The sequence below is a fragment of the Amphiura filiformis genome, chromosome 11 (assembly GCF_039555335.1).
Source record: "Amphiura filiformis chromosome 11, Afil_fr2py, whole genome shotgun sequence".
NCBI lineage: Eukaryota > Metazoa > Echinodermata > Ophiuroidea > Amphilepidida > Amphiuridae > Amphiura > Amphiura filiformis.
In genome coordinates this window covers 23,607,527-23,626,193 of record NC_092638.1, presented here as the reverse complement: position 1 = coordinate 23,626,193, position 18,667 = coordinate 23,607,527, and the positions used below count along the sequence as shown (strand labels likewise).

At 38.3% G+C, this 18,667-nt stretch overlaps 2 protein-coding genes across 5 annotated transcripts in view; both read right to left on the bottom strand.

The window, feature by feature from the left end:
- LOC140164584 (cytochrome P450 1A1-like) overlaps nucleotides 1-13,061 on the bottom strand; it is a 44,143-nt gene extending 31,082 nt beyond the window's left edge. The window contains exons 1-10 of one of the 4 annotated variants that reach the window (XM_072187898.1): nucleotides 12,843-13,049; nucleotides 10,771-10,986; nucleotides 9,750-9,926; nucleotides 9,191-9,284; nucleotides 8,396-8,554; nucleotides 7,674-7,873; nucleotides 5,672-5,797; nucleotides 5,162-5,401; nucleotides 3,705-3,803; nucleotides 2,406-3,434 (exon numbers count right to left, since the gene is read on the bottom strand). In XM_072187898.1, coding sequence (XP_072043999.1) covers nucleotides 3,178-3,434; nucleotides 3,705-3,803; nucleotides 5,162-5,401; nucleotides 5,672-5,797; nucleotides 7,674-7,873; nucleotides 8,396-8,554; nucleotides 9,191-9,284; nucleotides 9,750-9,926; nucleotides 10,771-10,933 — 1,515 coding nt within the window. In that variant the 5' untranslated portion in view covers nucleotides 10,934-10,986; nucleotides 12,843-13,049 and the 3' untranslated portion in view covers nucleotides 2,406-3,177. Of the gene's footprint in view, nucleotides 1-2,405; nucleotides 3,435-3,704; nucleotides 3,804-5,161; nucleotides 5,402-5,671; nucleotides 5,798-7,673; nucleotides 7,874-8,395; nucleotides 8,555-9,190; nucleotides 9,285-9,749; nucleotides 9,927-10,770; nucleotides 10,987-12,108; nucleotides 12,291-12,842 lie in introns of those variants that run through there. The other 3 variants (XM_072187895.1, XM_072187896.1, XM_072187897.1) reach the window with 3 other exon arrangements.
- Nucleotides 13,062-17,538: 4,477 nt separating this feature from the next.
- Nucleotides 17,539-17,880, bottom strand: LOC140163561 (uncharacterized). The gene has a single exon (XM_072186875.1). The coding sequence runs from the start codon at nucleotides 17,878-17,880 to the stop codon at nucleotides 17,539-17,541; it is 342 nt and encodes a 113-aa protein (XP_072042976.1).
- Nucleotides 17,881-18,667: the final 787 nt, after the last annotated feature.

Here is an 18,667-nt window from a genome sequence, read left to right as displayed (position 1 = left end):
GCGGCTCACCGTCCCAGCCCAATCTGCCACTTTTAACGTTACGGAGCTCAGAAGGAAAAGGAAATTTTGACTTACTGTGACATCTGGTTCCCATAACCAAATAGAAGAAACCACGGGAACGGGAGTTTGGAAGATACCTTTTCCATTGACATCATTCTAGTCAGGTCAAGATACAGGATCGATGTGAAGAGTTGTAACAAAATACGGAAATGACTACAAAGGCTATAACTTGTTATACATGTTATAAATGAAATGCAGAACCAGAATCAGGCTGAAAAGAATTCAGTAAGAAGCAGATAGTGGTAGTATATAGAGTATAAAATAGATCAGTAATTGCAGGAAGAGATTGGTAATAAGGAGGTAGAGGAGTATCATCGAGAAGGAAACATAGGGAAGTGGGGTAAGTAATGATCAAAGGGGGAGCGAGTTGGCGCAGCGGTAGTTCCCTCGCCTTGCACCACTGAGGTCCCAGGTTCAAGCCCCGGACGTGCCCAAGGCCTGTATGTGCATTTGGTTTATCCCGATCCATGCTCGCTCTCGCAGGTTTTCTCCGGGATATCCGGTTTCCTCCTGCTTTCAAAATCGGTGATTAGTTGTTCTTCCTTCACCCAATGGATTTTTGGGAGCTGCAGAAAATGGGTGGATGTTACAATCTAAGTGCGGATATGTTTGCGCCAGGTTCGGCTGCAACCAGCCTAGTTGATGCGATCTGATTATGATGATTCACCACGCACCGAAATTACGGCGCTTTGAATCCTCTGGAAAAATGCGCTTTATAAATTCAGAAATTTATTTATTTATTTCATTTAATGAGCAACAATTGCATTGATGGAAACGGTTAGTGCAAATACCAATGTTGGCTAAAGAAGATTAAGAGCAGAGTCTACAACACTGTCACGGTGCCGTGGCCTGATTGAAGCTCTTAGGGACACTCTGAAGTGGATTGGAGTTTACTGGAGAAACAGAGGATTGATCAGCCAACTTGGCTTATCTGTTTCTCCATTTTTAGCCAACTATACATGGGACATGAGACTAGTGGCAGGGTGGGAGTGGCAGATGGAGTTTCCAACACAAGTGTAGTTGGTAAAGGAGTGCGTTACTAAGAATGTATAATTGTATTGTGTACTGTCACCGGTATTCTTCTAGTGGGGATGATGATAGAGACAATGGAAATAATAGTAGATGATGCACCTGTTGGCGTTGTCTCGGTTCCAGCCGGTTTGTGTTCCTCCGTGGTTTGTTTAGTGACGAAGGAGCACAAATCGGCTGGGACCGAGACTACTGTTGGAGGGGATCGGAGTGAATGATGTGCGATTTGCAGATGACTAGTCTAAACTAATCGGGAAAGAAGACTTCCTTGTTAATATTTAACTCCTCCATATCTGCATTTGACACACTTCCATGTCGGGCCATGGTGGTAACTGTGAATGATCAAGCTACCCCTATAAAGACCTTTATTCCCTCTTGTTTATATTTGCATAGTCCAATGTCGCAATTTATACTACCACCACATAACTTCACTTCTCGTTTATTGTTTATTTTATACTACTGCTACAGACAACCATGTGGTCATTGGTACAGGACTATGAGGAGTCATGACATCTTTGGTCAAATCCTAGATGGTCAGTGAAATTGTTCTCATATAATTTGTAATTTGAGTCAGTTGATGGCCACGATTATAAAAATATGATAAGGTGTCTTTTGGAACTTTTTTTTTATTTTTGTTGGTGAAATTCAAAGGGGCCAAAGGGGCCAAGAATCTCCATCATAATAATTCAGATGAAATAAAAATTAAGATACTATAGTATTACTATTTTTTGGTATAATTATGTTAATAATGCCCAAATGCTCCGATATCAATATGCATTGCTGTAAAATGTGTTCTTTCATTGTAATAATATCATAAATATAGGGTCCACAACTTATAAGTTCCCCCTAATACTTTTTAAAATAAGTCCAAAAATCTTTTACAAATCGTAAAAATATAAAGAGGTATGTATAGCCCTATTTGTGTTACACATGTGAACCAATTTATAGCGTCACGCGTCATTGGGTTCAGTCACAACATGCACAATGGTTAATTGTGTAAGGAAAGAGGCCGTTTTAAAAGTTGCACCTGAGTCCATAGCAGTCAGGTTTTCCTTAACAAACACATAAATAGACCTGGCCTACTGTATTGTTTGAGAATCAACACTTATGGACTCAGATGCAACTTTTAACACTGTTTAAAACGGTCTCTTTTTTAACATAATGAAACATTGTGACTGAACGCAATGACGTGTGACGCTATAATATGGTCCATAGGTGTAAAACAAATGAGGCTACCAATATTTTTTACACGTTTGCATTTCGTCAAATATTTTTCGATTTATTAAAAAAAGTATTTAAGGGGAACTTATAAGTTGTGGACCCTATATGTGCCAAATTGACCCCTACCCCAGAATGTGTCCCACTTACCCCAAAGTGTTGGGGTAAGTGGGACAGTTGAGTCATTACATAATTGATCCCGCCCTTCTGTACTGAATTGGAGTATCGCTCCAAAACTGTAACACCAGACATTATCCCAGGATTATACTTGAATAATAAAAACATAAGTCCAATCTTTATTCACTTACATGAGTTTTATATCCAATAATATCCTTAAGTGTCTCACTTATCCTATCTTACCCTGTACCATTAATTAAACGAGTACTGTACGTATATCATGTATATAGGACCACCTTGTCGTTACCAAAATCTATACCTGAAATTGTGCGCACATAATTCTCTTGAAAATTATTGTCCAGTGCAGCAATATGACCTGCTTCTTTGACAAATGTGATGTGATCAAGCAAAATCAGTCGGAAGCCGACTGAGATATACCCAACCAGCATTTGACATTCCCCACTCCCAGCCTGCCCAGTCACACCCCCGGGGTGACACCAAAGAATCACTCAACATTTTTGGGGAAAACTTCCCAAAAATCTTTAGCATGTTTAGGGGAACTTACTGATTCACCCATCTGCCATTCACTTTGCCCTCCCAATGTCTCCTAGAACACATTCTGTGTCCCTACTGACAAGCTATGATAAACTATTCTTTAATTACTACAAGGCATTAATCATCGAGTATAATAATTTGATGATATAATGCATTTAGCGACAGCATTGAACAAATAAATGTAAATTTATGTATTTTTCATTGGCGTTTTTTACACACAACTTGGTAAGGCTTAGGCGTTCGTCCCAAGAAGACCCATGGATCAACATTTATGAGTGGTTTGTCTTCCTGCCCTGGTACTTTACTAAACTCGTATTTCTGAAGCAGCCAACTAAACAAAAGGAATAATTCAGCTTTTGCTAAAGCTTCTCCAAGGCATCCTCGATGGCCAGCAGAGAACGGTAGGAAGCTGTTTGGATGCTGACGAATGCAGCCAGTTTCGTCGAGGAAATGTTCTGAGGACGAAGTACAAAATATTTAATATAAGTGTGCAGGTGAGGCCTACATATTATGATAGTCACGTGCAGACTTTTTTATTCTAATAAATTGATATATATACATCGCATAAGCATGATAAATAGGTTTTCAAACATTGGCGGTCTTTTCAACTCTTTGTCCATGGTTTAGTAAATCAGTCTTTCAACAGAATTTGACATCAGACCAAATTGTTTCCGACACAATTATTTCTCGTATTTTATTGAAATGGTATTATTATCATGCTTTACCTGGTTTGAATGTTTCAGGCTCGTCCCAGTATTTTTCATCAAAGTGTATCGCAAGAAGATTAGGTATCACCATGGTACCTTTGGGTATTGCGTATCCTCCTGTAGATGAACAGACAAGAAAATTACTGTCATCATATCATAGGATGCAAAATAATTCTAACATCCTTTATCACGGCTTTGACTTCTCACGTTCGTATGATTACACATGGTTTCCGAATTCCAATCGCACGAGAGCAAAAGCATATGTACAAAGCTACTTTCATGTTAAATGTGGCTTATATTTATTTTACAAGATTACTTTCACGTTTGCCATTGGCACGTCTAGTCTACTTGTTCCATAATGAGGATTAATCTTGGTGTATTCAGATAGTAATAAATTACTATGGGAGGACAGAGGACAGTGTAAAGGCGCGACCTTGTGTAAAAGCTGGATAGTGTAAGAGCTGGGCCTTAAATGAGGTAATGAGCAATACAATGACGTAAACAGTTCTAGTGCCATTTCGTCTAATAACATTTCATCTAATTCCCGTTTGTAATGTCTATATACAATGGTCCATATGCTCAAAATCAATTAGACCAGGTCTAACTTTGGATCTGGTCTATCTATGGAGATTAGTTCAAAAGAGAAGGAACTTTTTGGCATTTACATACCTTATCCGATATCTTAAGGGCAAATATATGTAGATTAATATTAGATGCTTGCAGTTTAAAGGAGTATTTCGTGATCCTACATCTTCTTTTTATGACATTTTTCCACGAAAAAAACTTTTTTCAGTTGATTCCGATTTTGCGTTTGCGAGTTATACATGATTATGTGTATTACACTGCTCCATAGACAATGTGTTGTAATTTCGTTCTGGTATACCAAATTTCACGATATCTTTGCAAGGATTTTTTCCAGTGATACGAAAATCTCACAATTTTTTGAGAAAAGTGGGGGGATGATACTGTGAATCACGAAATGCCCTTTTAACTTTTGGACTTTGCTATAAATAAAGGAGGAAATGAAAAAAGTATAAGGATCCCTCCCTGATTCTAACCTCCATGGTTAGACCTGGTGACGTTAGACCTGGTGACGTTAGACCTGGTCTAACTTGTTTTGTGCATACGGAAAGTGTCTATAACCAGAAAGGCTAATTATTTGGTCTAATAACCGTTTAACAGATCCATATAATAGGCTCTATGATCTTTTTTCATTACACGGCAGGTAGTAGATCTGACCGGAAAACGATTTTACCCATAGGCCTTGATATGTTTTACAGAGCGGCCATTTTGTGACTCTTGCGAATCAAAGTCCTGCAAATCGATATAGGCAGTTTATACAGAGTGCCGAGAGCCTTGGGCATTCTAATTTCTATCAGGCAAGTCACTGATACTGAGTAAATTTAAGTCCAGAGACTCTTAACTGATTTCAAATTACAATAATGGCCTAATTACATTTTACTATAATCACATACTGAGTGTTGTATCGCAATGCGTTGTGTGAGGCAGAGCGAAAGGTGCGATCGAACTGTACCGAAGTATTTCCATCATAGTTGCTTCGCAGTATGGAAGGTTACCGCGATCCTGCAGACTTGGAAACTTCTCCTGACCTATGACCTTATGGATTTCATCTGCACATTTATGTTGGATGTCTGGATTCTCTGCCATGAGAGCGATGGTCCATGTCAATGTTGCGATTATACTATCGGTCCCAGCTGGTATTAAAAACAAAGTTTTTGCATAGTGACGAATTATACTTAACATAATGCAGCGTACACATAAAAGAAATTGGCTCTTCCATAGAACGTTTTTAGAACAGATGCACCCCAGGGAGTATCATCCAAAGTTTTGCAAGAGAGTGCGCGGACGCCGCGGAGATGGACAATCCAGTCTGGAACTCGGGCATTTTACCTGTATTATCATGTTAAAATAATACACTTCTTCTTCTTCGTTCATTTTAAACATACAAAATAAATCTGTAATACCTCCAAATAGATCCGAAATAGTCTGACACAGATGGGTATCCGTTAGCTGTGAGATGAGTTCACTGCCCTCATCGATGGCTTCCTGTTGCGCGTGAATCAGTGAATCACACATATCTCGAAGGTTGTCTGAAAAGGCCATTTGAAAAACTTAGATGTCTTGTTAGTATTGTCGAACTATGTACGTAAAGTCTTCCCAATCAGTAACGCAACCGCTGCAAATTTTCCTACAGCTTAATATTTTTACATCTATGGTTCAAGGAAAGGTGGTTTATGTACGCGCATTTTGATACCCTATTCGCCCAAATTCGTTCAATAAGCTTCAATATTAACTATACGACCAGACGATAATATCTTACGCAAGCAATGTGGCATGTAATAAAACCCACCATTATCTTCACACTGAATTGAAATAAATTTACTGTACCTTTCAAATTCATTTTTTTCTTTACAAATTACTGCTATTTTGTTAATATTGAACGAAATTTGACAAATGTAGTGTCAAAATCGCGTACATAAACCACCTTTTTACCTTTTTTATGCATGTTCTCATCGTTGATGGTTTGGTGGACTGTCATGTAGATGTAAGCGTGATCCTAAAAATGCCTTTCACATTGACCAAAACTAATTACAAGACCTCTTCTACATTGATGCTGGCTTTCCCTTTTAAAGGGAATTTTTATTTATGTTAAAATACTGTAAATAGGATCAATAGTTGTGAAGCTGTAGCCGTGTTCAGTGTAATGGCTCGCGTTACTTTTTGTGAAGTCTTTACTTAGGCCTAGAATAAAAATTGTTTGATTGGCGTAACATAAAAAAATTAGGGTAGGTCGGTCAGCAATTTCTTTTTTTTTTTTCTTTCTTTCTTTTTCTTTTATATAACGAGTACGTTATAACTATACGCTGGCGAAGTTACGTAATTAATCGGATTAATTACTATAGCAATAGGTGAAAACAATTTTGAACATATCGCGCTGCACTACAAGCAGGTTACACTCATCACCTGTGTATGTCTGCAATCATAGATTGAATACAATACTGGTCTTTACAAAGATACTAATCTTACAGGTGCAAGTAATCAGCTTGATATGGTTCAATGAAGAGGTACCGCGTGACGTTATCAGTGCAGCGCGGTATATTCAAAAATTGTTTTCACCTATTGCTATGGTAGTTAATCCGATTATTACGTAACTTCGCCAGCGTATAGGGGTCAACTTGTTCCATCTCGTTCAATTACCGAGACACATTTAACATCTTCCTTTAGGACCATTTTAAACCAAATGGATAAATATGTTATCCAAAAAACGGCTGGATGACGTTAATAATGGTAAATTCTAAAATAGGTGCACACCCCCTATAGAGGAGTAAATTTTCAATCAAAGAAATATCCGGATTTCCAAGTCTGCTTTCAGAAAACGACTGGATTTCCAGTTGCCAATATTACTGGAAAAAGCTGGGAAATCCAATCAATTGAAGGAAAAATCACGGAAATGTTGAAAATGAACTCTCAAATTGAGGATTTCTGATTTTAAACTATTTTTCTGCTGGATTTTTTTGCCTTTGGGCACTTAAAAAGTCCGGATTTCCAATAGTCACGACTGGACAAAAAGTCCGGATATCCGAACTCCTCTATAGGGGGTGTGCATCTATTTTCTGGAATAGCCCAATATGTGATAGAGGACGAAACATAAGCATGATAAATGTAAAAGATCGACTTTGTTGTTATTTTAATTACAAAACACCTATGTCTATATTAATGTTCTCTTTTTTGTCATATTATCAGTCTGTGTTACGAACTTTGTGTTGATAAAATTGAGTGTTCAAACAAGAACTGATAATGGAACTTTAAATTACCATTAATACAAAAAGGTGTTTTAAAATTGATAATATATAAATCGTAAAAAATCTTTGCTTCAAGTTCTAGCACCAGCAATTTGAAACTCAAAGATTAACTATATCACTCGAATTAAAAAAAACCTCGAATAAGCTTATTTTATCATCATACCTGGGTCATAGGTTTCACGGTGCCTCCTGAAATAGTCGTGTATTTTACCCAAATATTCACTTAAAAGTTTCTTATATTTTCGCAAAGCAGCTGACGGTATGAATCTGGCAATGGGGATGAAATCCGCTGCAAATCCTTGCCCAACGAGCTCCTGACTCTTATTCATGAAAAATTGTAGCCTCGGGTCGTTAAAATCATAACTGGAAAATAATAACACAGAGGTTGTCAAGAATAATATTGCATAGGCACTGGCGTAACCAGGACTTTCAAAGGGGGAGGGCAATGCAGCTTTCAAAACCCACTTCTGAGTCCTGCTCTCTGAGTTGGTTGAGATCGTTACTGGGTCCCCACAGCACCAAACTGGTGTTGTTACTGCCCAATTGGGTGGATTCGATGTTAGATTCTTTTGTGTTGTAAACTGTCATCATTCTTTTGTCTACGTGTAACACGGGTGATAGAATGCAGTTTAAAATACCCTCAGGCCGCATCATTTCACATTTTAAATGAGATGGAGCCGACGGGGACCCAGCTATGTTGCCATTCAGGTGTAGGAATGCGTAAAATTGGATTCGTCTATAGGCTGGCATAATGATAAATGTTTCTGCATACTATTATTAGCTCCTTATGTCAGTAAGTATTGATGTGGTGACATGTGATGCCACACCCCGGGCCACACCAAACATCAGTGTTCCTTGTCCGGTCAGAGCAATTACACAACTTACGTTTCCCCAAAAGATAAACTTGTAAGAAGATTGTATATTCCAGATAAAACAACATCTTTTGGGTCCATGGGCTGGCCCTCAAACGCATCTATCCTTTCCGACATTCTCCCTGTAATTTCTTCGACCAGCTTCTCCAATTTCCTGCTTGATGCAAAGTGTCTGTAAAATGTTATACGATTGAAACAGTATAGTAAATGTTATCGATCTTCAAGGTAAATGAAATTTCAAAATATTAACAAAAATAAAAGCTAATGAATCTGGTTATCTGGACTTGCATTTAATTTGATGGTTGTGGCGTTACGTTTGATCCAAAACGCATTTACATAACGAATGGTTTTGCTGTAAACTATTGATGGATCGGAGCAGGGATGTCTCATATCCTTGATGACCCCATTCACCCATATCTACACCATGTACACGGCACACGTCGCCACCCGGAAGTTTCTTTACTACCGCGTCGTACGTGGCCTGTGGTTGTGGTATTGTCCCTCCTCGATTGAAGCGGAAGCGCGAAAAAGGCTACATGCACTAGGATCCACAACATGCTCAACTATCAGGGCACATTTCTTTAACCCCAATACATGTGTATAACCATTGAATGACCTCTGAGAATTTGGGTACAAAAACTCATACCCTGCAAGTTGAGGTCAAATTTTGCACTATGATTGTTTAATTGTGGTCCATAATGATGTGTCCGTCATGAGGAAGCACACCTAAAGGGCATCCTTGTAGTAGCTATGCAAAAAGCAGAATTCATACCACGTAAGGTATAATGGATTTATTAGCAAAACTTACCTAATAGCCGAATGACCCAGCTTTCTATGTAATTTCCATGTCTCGTTGTACGGGCTAAACGAAATATCTTTGGAACCTTCTGTCATCAGTTCCACTGCATGCAACAATGAACGCAAACAAGCAAACATTTAACATGAAAGGAACATAGTAAAAAGCAAGTTACGAGAATTAAGTCTGTGTCAAATTGTTTTCAGTCATCCAATCGTTAAAATTTTACTGGAACCTACTTTTACAACTTTCTACGTTGAGCCATGATGCCATCAGACTTTATTTATCAGACAACTGACCCGATGTGGCCAAATCTAAATGTGAAACAAATCGTGGTAAACATAATGTTTGCTGCGATATGTCGACGACACTTTGGTGATTATTGAACGCACTGAATTAGAAGGTGTCTTTAAACATATCACCAAGTTTATTTAGACGATAACATCAAATTTACCATGCAGGAAAGGTGTAAAGCCGACACGCTAGCTGACAGTACATGTACAGAGCGGATACCATCATAAGCGAAAACGAGCTAATGGTCCGAACCTAATTCGGATTAATTACGACTTACCAGAAAACAGTTGTGGTCTGTCGGCGAAGTCGATGGGCTTTTTAAGAAAAGCATCTCTCACTGCTTCAATGTCATTTAGAACTACGAGCCACCATTTGCCGACCTTAACCGAAAACACGTTCCCGTATTCTTTGCTACAATCACGGAACACATCCCGCGCAGGTTTCTTCCTAAACACTTCAGAAAAAAGAAAAGGACAAAATTTGATTACAATGGGTATAATTTTAGAATATGTAAAATTGTGACCAACAATACAAAACCTATAATAAAAAAAACACGAAGTCATCGGTTGAATATTCAAGTAACGGCGAAATATTACTACCAGTCATGAAGGCCCTACCGTATTTATTATTATTTTGTTCAACAACCGTCACAACATCTGACGTCATCACAACATCTTCAATCAGATGCCTGACGAAGTCCGATGCTTTCGGACGCAACGTAGCAAAGTGAGTTGCAAATTTTAGTTCCAGTATTTGATTTAATTTACAAAATAACACTCATAATTGTCTTTAAGTCCTACTCGGTATTCCTGGTGTGTTCTGCTTGTTTTTCTCATGTATTTTTGCTAATGTATAATATTGTGTCACCCTGCATTAATTTGGGCATCTTTTTGTCCTGGTTTTTTTTTTTGTTCCTAGCTCCTTTTATACTGGTCTATCTCAAGATAGACCAGTATGTAATGCGTCTGACGTATATAGCCCCCAAGATGGGATGGACCGAGATATCGGAAAATAAACTATTTCACATTATAGAAAGGTATTACTAATACGAAGATTTTCAATCGCGATCTAGAAATGCATGTTTTTCGAGACCAGTATGTAATGCGTATGAACGATGTAGTGCAGGGCGACATAGTCAAAAATTGTATTCATCTATTGCTATGGTATTACTGCGTCACTTCTAAATCGTCAACCTATCTTCAATTGATATTATTTTGCAATTCTGAATACGTATAACTGAACTGAAATTAATATACCTCTAAACATTTCATGGAAGTTCACATGAATATAGAACTTACTCAGTATATTGCCAATGAAAGGATATGGTCTTGGACCAGGTGGCATTCCGGGTGGTCTCTTGACGCTATTATACATGAAGTATACCAACACTGCTGCACACCCCAATGCCACATTGACAGCAGTAACTGACGATGAAGCGGTCTCTATGAGAGCACCAAGCATGGTGAGTTTGGTGACGTTTCTTCCAGGCCAAAGTGCTTTCGAAAATCTGAAATCTGGCAAACATGTCAGATATATTGCGATTATTTGAAGTTGCATAAAAACTTGAAGGCTTAAAGTATGTGGCAAATCTCTGCACTTATTTGCCTGGTCACAAAAACTTGACTACCTCTGAGGTATTAGGGCAGTTTGTTGGTTAAAGGACTATATCTGTAAAATGGTAGGCTAACAGCTATCTACATGTCCCAACGGACAATACGTAATTTTTTTCAGAACTTTAGGGGCTATTATAAAGGCCGATGATCAGAATTAGTATGAAAATTGTAGAAAAACATAACCCAGAATAAGGTTACAGTGGCTGTTCAACCAGATACAGCGTGCAAGGTCACGATTAGGGACCGTCCATAAACACTTGTAACGAGGGGACTAATGCAAAAAGGGGGCCCTGAAACTTTTTCTCCCTCGGAAGGGGGGCCTTTAAAATATCACCTTAATTTTTCTCGTAGAACACGAGTTTATACTATTTTCTATGGGGTTGACGTACATTTTTCAAGGCCAAAAAGGAGGGGGAGCTGAAAATAATTTTAGGTCCAAAAGGGGCGACGCGACGCCTAGTACAAAGAAAACGCCCTCTGTAACATTATGTCGAACTTTATAATAACGTAGATCCTCCTTTGCAATAGCAGCGCCATAAATTAAAAATCCTTCTTTTTATTGGGAGCACCGCACAGTTTCTACACGCACTCTCTATTCTTATTACTGAAACTTGCCAGTTAAAAGACCCTCTCTATTTATAACAAGATCCCTTCATTTCATTGGGACGGTGATTCCTATGCGGTTTTCTACCCAACAACCTATTCAACGTTAACTTTGGGCATTTAATTATTTTATTGACTTTTTACCCGGGTAAGTAGGGTGAAAAAAAAGAAAATAATTAAATACCCAAAGCTAACTCTAAATAGGGCGCCTCCGCCAAATGATATTACCTGAAATTAGACTGATTTAGCATGATTTTTCTCGATTTTAGCTTGATTCTTTGTTTTGGAGAATTTTAGGTGGTGTGGCGTGCGCCGCCTGATTCAATTAGGCTAGTAGGGGTGGGGGGGGGGGGGGGGCTAAGTTATATTTTCGAGAAACTTTCACAACACAGACCATTTCCATGGTCATGTCATACATACCAAGTCATATCATGTGAGCTACTTCTCTTGCCATTGCTGTTTTTCTCAATTTCTATTTGGTCATTTGCCGGTGTACATGTTCTTTTCGTTTTGCTATTTTACTAGGCTATATCTTATTCATTTTTCCCCATTGTTTGATTTGTGTGGTAGTCCGATGTGTCGAAAGCTCGAAGAATGTAAATAAATGTACTAACTGATCCTGTTAATTTTTTTACGCATGACTTATTTTTGACATGAGATTGAACTTGCAGTCTGTAGAGTTGATTGACTATTTTGTTTAATCTAGCATGTCGAAATATATATTGTACAGGCTCTGTACAACACATGCAGCACGTAAATAATTTTCGTTTAATACTGGACTGCATATAGGCATAACATTGTAAATTGTGAAATAGATCAAATTTTTGACCTCACAATATTTACAAACAATTGAGGTAATTTTCAAAACGTAAATACATTTACAAAATATAATGCAAAACTAGATGGCAAAAGTTTACCACCAAACACAAAAGTAGGCCTACGACGTCAGGTACAACGAAGTGTAATCGCATTGCATACACTGATGGTACAAATTAATAAAATATCACAGCACTTTCAATGTGTCCTACATAATTTTCATTTTATTTTATATTTGCTCATTTTGACACAGATTTTTATCAGCAAAAGTTCGGGCAACCGACCGGTTAAACAAACAAACAAACAAACAAACAAAATATTGGTATACGAATACTCACCTTTACTGTATGATATACATGTAGCATGACGAAGCTCCGCCCTGGTGAATTTGGCAAAACAATAGGGCCATTGCAATAGGTCAAACTAAGTGAAATCATTCAAGCGTGGTACAGGACAAGCAAGCACAGTTTTCAATGCAGTATCATAGTGCAGTTATGTCCACGGCAAATTCACCGTGACCTTTCCAGCCATTACCCGCTTAATGAAGATTAAACCGATATATGCAGTACTAAACCATTATAGTAATCTATTGTCCAATGCAAATTTATTATCACGTGATAATATTAATCCAATGAGCGATCGAATTGTCCGCTACGGTCGACTAATCCAATCGATAATGACGCGGTTGACATGTACGGGCGGAACTCCACTGACCGAGTTTTGGGGTATTTTTCAGTGGTTTGCTGTCATTTACTCATCAAGGCGGTCCCCCGTTATTATAAGGACTATGCTAATGATTTAAAGATTGACATGTAGAGAATAAACCATACTTGATTGACAGAAAGAACTAAATTTGTACCTATTACGGTTTCGTGACACCAATCTTCCAAATACGACCAAGCCAGGGCTGCCCGGTGAAGCAAAATGTGCATTGGAATAACACGGGAGTTTGGATAGATGGTAGGATTTCTTTCTCATATAAATGTATGGACCCCCGTTATTAAAGCTTGTACCGGGTTGAAAATTCAGATATTTTGACAAGAATAAGTAATTGAAACATAGAGCAAGTACTAAAATCATAGCTTTTATACTTTTTGATATATGACACTAACTAGTTCATCTCCTATATCTACAACACAGCGTTACCAGTAGGGGTCAATTGCCTATTGTAAGTACCCCTGTGTTGTGTGCATACATGTAGGCAACAATAACTGCATGATGTCATGCTCTGAGACAGGCAAAATTGTCTCTGAAACACAATTTGATCATTAACGTTGTAATTTTTTGCTGAAAAAATGAAGAAATAATTTTGAACAATTCCTCTGGTGAAAAATTAATAGTAAATAGAGATAATTGAACATTTTCAGGGCCAGTTTGTCACGAACCTGAGTTCCCCCCCCCATTGCTCAGTGCAGTACACAGTAATTGTTTGTCTTCCAGCAAAATTGGATCAATAGTTGACCTTGCAGGAAGTAGTAGGCTGGGCAAGCACTCTATACCAAGTTGTATAGGCGACCTGATCTTACCTTTGGTTTAGCGGCCCCTGGTAGTGGTAATCAACGGACTGCAGCATCTATTCATCTATTGTGTCCGATTTGACACATTCAATCAACAAGATAGCAATGAATAAGTTCCTTAAATAGTAAATACAGTAGACCTATAGTCAGTTATAGGGCCTACATCCATTCTTAGTATCTGAGTTGGATAGATGACCAACCTACTATCACGACCTTGGTCCAACGAGATTTAGGCGAAACATCTTATGATAGAACATACATGTGATTCCGCTGGTTAAAATAGTTCAAAATGTATAAATTGAACAAATAATAGGAACAAATCGGGTATATTCGCTATATTATCTGGAAGCATCGACAGATTATGCGGTATATAAATACATGTACATCATAAAGCAACAATAATTGAGAGGCTATATGTTCTTTACAATTCATTAATGGTAATACATAGCCAAACGAGATTGACGTATAAAAGTGACTTGATATGCAATGACAACATTAAATTTCATACGACATTGACGTAGGAAATAACGTACGTTTTTTGAGTAAAGTTTACGTCCGAGAATGTCAATCAAATACCTAATATGGATGGAGAGCCCTTTCCTACAATTGATCAATTGTCTATAGACCTACGGTGTTGAGAAACTCCTGCAAGAAATAGATCCCAGAAAGGCACGTGGGCCCGATGGCATTCCTTCTCAGTTGTTAAAAGACCTAAGTCATGAATTGGCCCCAATCATACGTCATATCTTTTCACAACAGGTGATCTACCAGAGGACTGGCTTACAGCCAACATAATTGCTATTTACAAAAAAAGGAGTGAAATGCAAACCTGCAAACTATAGACCGGTGTCTTTGACTTCAGTTACATGTAAACTTATGGAACATATCATTTTCCGCCATATTATGTGTCACCTAGAAAAACACAGCATCCTTTCAAATTTCCAACATGGTTTTAGATCCGGGCATTCTTGCGAATCTCAGCTTATCATTACGATAGAAGATCTCGCACACAACCTAGACAATCATTGGCAGACTGATGTTCAAATATTGGATTTTCATAAAGCCTTTGATGTTGTTCCTCATCGGCGATTGCTGCAAAAATTGAATTTCTACGGCATACGAGGTCCCCTTTTACAGTGGGTTGAAAAATGGTTGACATCAAGAACGCAGAGAGTAGTCGTAGACGGTGAAATTTCAGACGCAGCACAGGTTAAATCTGGAGTTCCCCAAGGAACTGTTCTAGGCCCCCTCATGTTTCTCATTTACATGAATGACATAGCAGACCATATTGACAGTTTTACCAGGATAAGATTATTTGCAGACGATTGTCTCTTATACCGAGTTATTCAATCACCCTAAGATACAGAAATTCTTCAGACGGATCTTTCCTCTCTTTGTACCTGGGCCGAAAAATGGCAAATGAAATTTAATACCGCCAAATGCAAAACTGTCAGGATTACAACCAAAAAGCACCCACTAATCAAATCGTACAACATCATTTATAAAATTTCATGTAAACAAATCCAATTGATTATTTGGTAAAATGATGTTAAACATACCTAACAATGACGTTTCGTGCTACATCGTAGCACTTTCTCAAATCGACTGACCAATTCTCCCAGTCCTCCTCGTCTGCTTCCTGTCGGAGCGTGACGTTGGTGGCGCTGTTTTAGGTGGTTTTAGGAGTTGGTCATAGATGTGCGGCAGGAAGTGATTTCCTTCATCCCGGTTGAGTGTGTTGGGCCCCCTTTTCCGTATCCAAATCGCTTCTTTCATGTGTCTTCTGTTTCTGTTTTGCTCTCTGTCTTTTATGCTCGCGTCATCCCAATTGATTACATGATTATCCTCCGCTACATGGTCAGTAATAGCGGATTTGTTGACCTCACCGGTGACCGAGGCCTTCCTCTGAGCTCTGGTATAAGCCTTAGTTGATGCTTTTTTTGCTTCGGTTTTGTGTTCTTTAAGCCGCGTACCTATAATACGTTCATGGGACCTTTGGACGTCCAACCGATCGATTTGAACGTACCATTGGCCTGGGAGGAGGCATCTTTGTAGACGATAAAGCAATATGACCTTCATCAAGTGAGGATCAGCCATGCACGAAAAGTCTCTTGTTTAGCGTAACAAGCATATTATCTTTTTTACCGTAGGCCTTATAATCATATAACATAGGCCTGCCTCGTGTGTAATGTGCGAGTAGGAAAAAAATCTCTGATAGTCTTCTTGATTTGATCAATATTATACTTATTTCTTTTCTTTTAATACCTTACATCATAAGCCTAGGCCTATAACTTGTATTAGTGAAAATATAGTCTAAAACAAAATGGGGTTTCCCTCCACCTTTTCTTTATCAAAGAAAGTTTTCAAGCGGGAAATAATGTCACAGATATTTTTGCTGTCATGTTTAAAGATACGAAATACCTGTGTGATGATTGATGAAGGCTCTGATATCAACTATAATAGCATGGGAAATATATCAATTTGTGTGAAGAATACTTTGTGGGAACAAGTTAGAGTTATTGCAGTATGTGCAACATGTTCTGAATTACAAAGTATTGGTTAGTACTTGTGTGATTTTTCCAATTGGCGTTAAACATGTTTAATACATTTGTAATGCCTGTTGGGGAGTAAACAAAATATTCTGTGTACGTGGCCTGAACTATGCAGCGTTTAGAGATTGCGTACTCAACCGTTGCTGTCAAAAGACCTTTGATTCTGAATACTTGTCCGAGTGTTTAATGACATTGTACCATATGCCTACTGCGGATGCGGTGGCATAGCATAATTCCCCACTGACGTGTATAGAACATCATTAACAAACTTTAGTACTTCTCGGACCTAAAGATTATAAGATATTATACTCTTGGATGATATTGTATTCATACTTGCATCTACTAGCATCCATTGCGACGTCGCCCGAAGCTAGCCTTTCGAATATGCTTCTCGTGTGGTGTGTGTAAATAAACGAATTAGGTATGAAGCATGCACGCAAGGTTAACATTGTCACACGTTTGCGCATGTCCGTAGGTGCTAGGCCATGTATAAACTTTCATTTAACATTCTAACCAAGCACATGCACCTCAAATCTAACCTTCTACCTCTCTTCTGGCAAACATAGTCCAAGGGTCCCTTAAACGTACTATAGAACTCTAGAGGTTTCACCTATGTAGGTTTTTTCACAGTTGCAGCAGGGGATTTCGTAAACGCATTCGGCAGTTTGTAAGGAATCGCGTTTGTCCTTTGGGTGGACCAGAATGTTTCTTAATGTCTGGTGTGGCTTAAATGATGTTTGAATGCCATGCTTATTAAATATCCTCCTAGCACGCTGCGAAAGCCCCTCTTTGTAGGGGAGGACGACCATACCTCTAGTGACCGACTGTGACGGTTCCTTTTTAGGGGGGTTCTTTTTGTCCACGTCTTTGAAAGCCCATTCTGGGTACCCACAAAGTTTGAGGGCTTCCTTGATTTTGCTTTCTTCCATTCGTTTGTCTTCCTCTTCTGTAATGACTTTATCCTTTCAATCCATAAGGGTTCGAATGACGCTGAGTTTATGCTGAAGTGGGTGGTGAGATTGAAAGTGGAGGTACTGATCCGTGTGTGTCTTTTTACGGTACACTAACAGTTTAATGGAGCCATCGGGTTTCTTGACAATGAGGGTGTCAAGGAAGGCGATTTGTTGGTTTTCTTCTTTTTCATACGTGAATTTGATGTTACCGGTTTTGTCTATCTGATTGATGTGTGAAGTGAGCTGTTCCGCTGATCCTTTCTTAACAATTTCTAACACATCGTCCACATATCTTTTCCAAAGTCCAAAGTTGACCGGGGCTGTGGCAATGGATTCTTTTTCAAGCCACTCCATGTAGAGATTAGCAACTAAAGTGCTACGATGTAGCACGAAACGTCATTGTTAGGTATGTTTAACATCATTTTACCAAATAATCAATTGGATTTGTTTACATGAAATTTTATAAATGATATCTACTGACAATCCTGATGAACTTGTTTACGGAAATCGTACAACATGTATAATGATCAACTGGAACAAGTCCCTCATCATCCCTATCTAGGTGTTGAAATATCTCATAATCTTAAATGGACTTTCCACCTGAATAATATAATTGCCAAAGCAAATAATGCTCTCTGGTTGGTTTGTAGGAACCTTTGGTGATGCCCGCAGAAAGTTAAGGAGCAACTCTTGTAAGACCTCAATTAGAGTTTGTCTGTGCTGTGTGGGACCCACATACAACAACAGACGTCCAAAGATTGGAAATGATACAGCACAGTGCTGCTCGGTTTGTCACCAAAAACTACAGCGGAGCCAAGGGTTCCATGACAGAAAATTCAAAAATTAAAATGGCCAACACTGGAACAACGTAGAAAGCAATCTCGTTGAACCACCATCCCAGCAAACACAAAAACGTTTTAAAAACGTTTTTAATAAGTCATATTTTGGCTTTTGGTTTACATAAAAACGTTTTAATAACATTAAAATGTCGGGTTATATAAAGGTCATGAAAACGTTTTAAAACGTTTTGTATGAAAACACACTACAATAATATTTTTAAAATGTTATTGTAAACTATTTTTGCAAAAAATTTTTGCCATATATTTTGTCAACACTTCAATAACATTATGTTAAAATATTT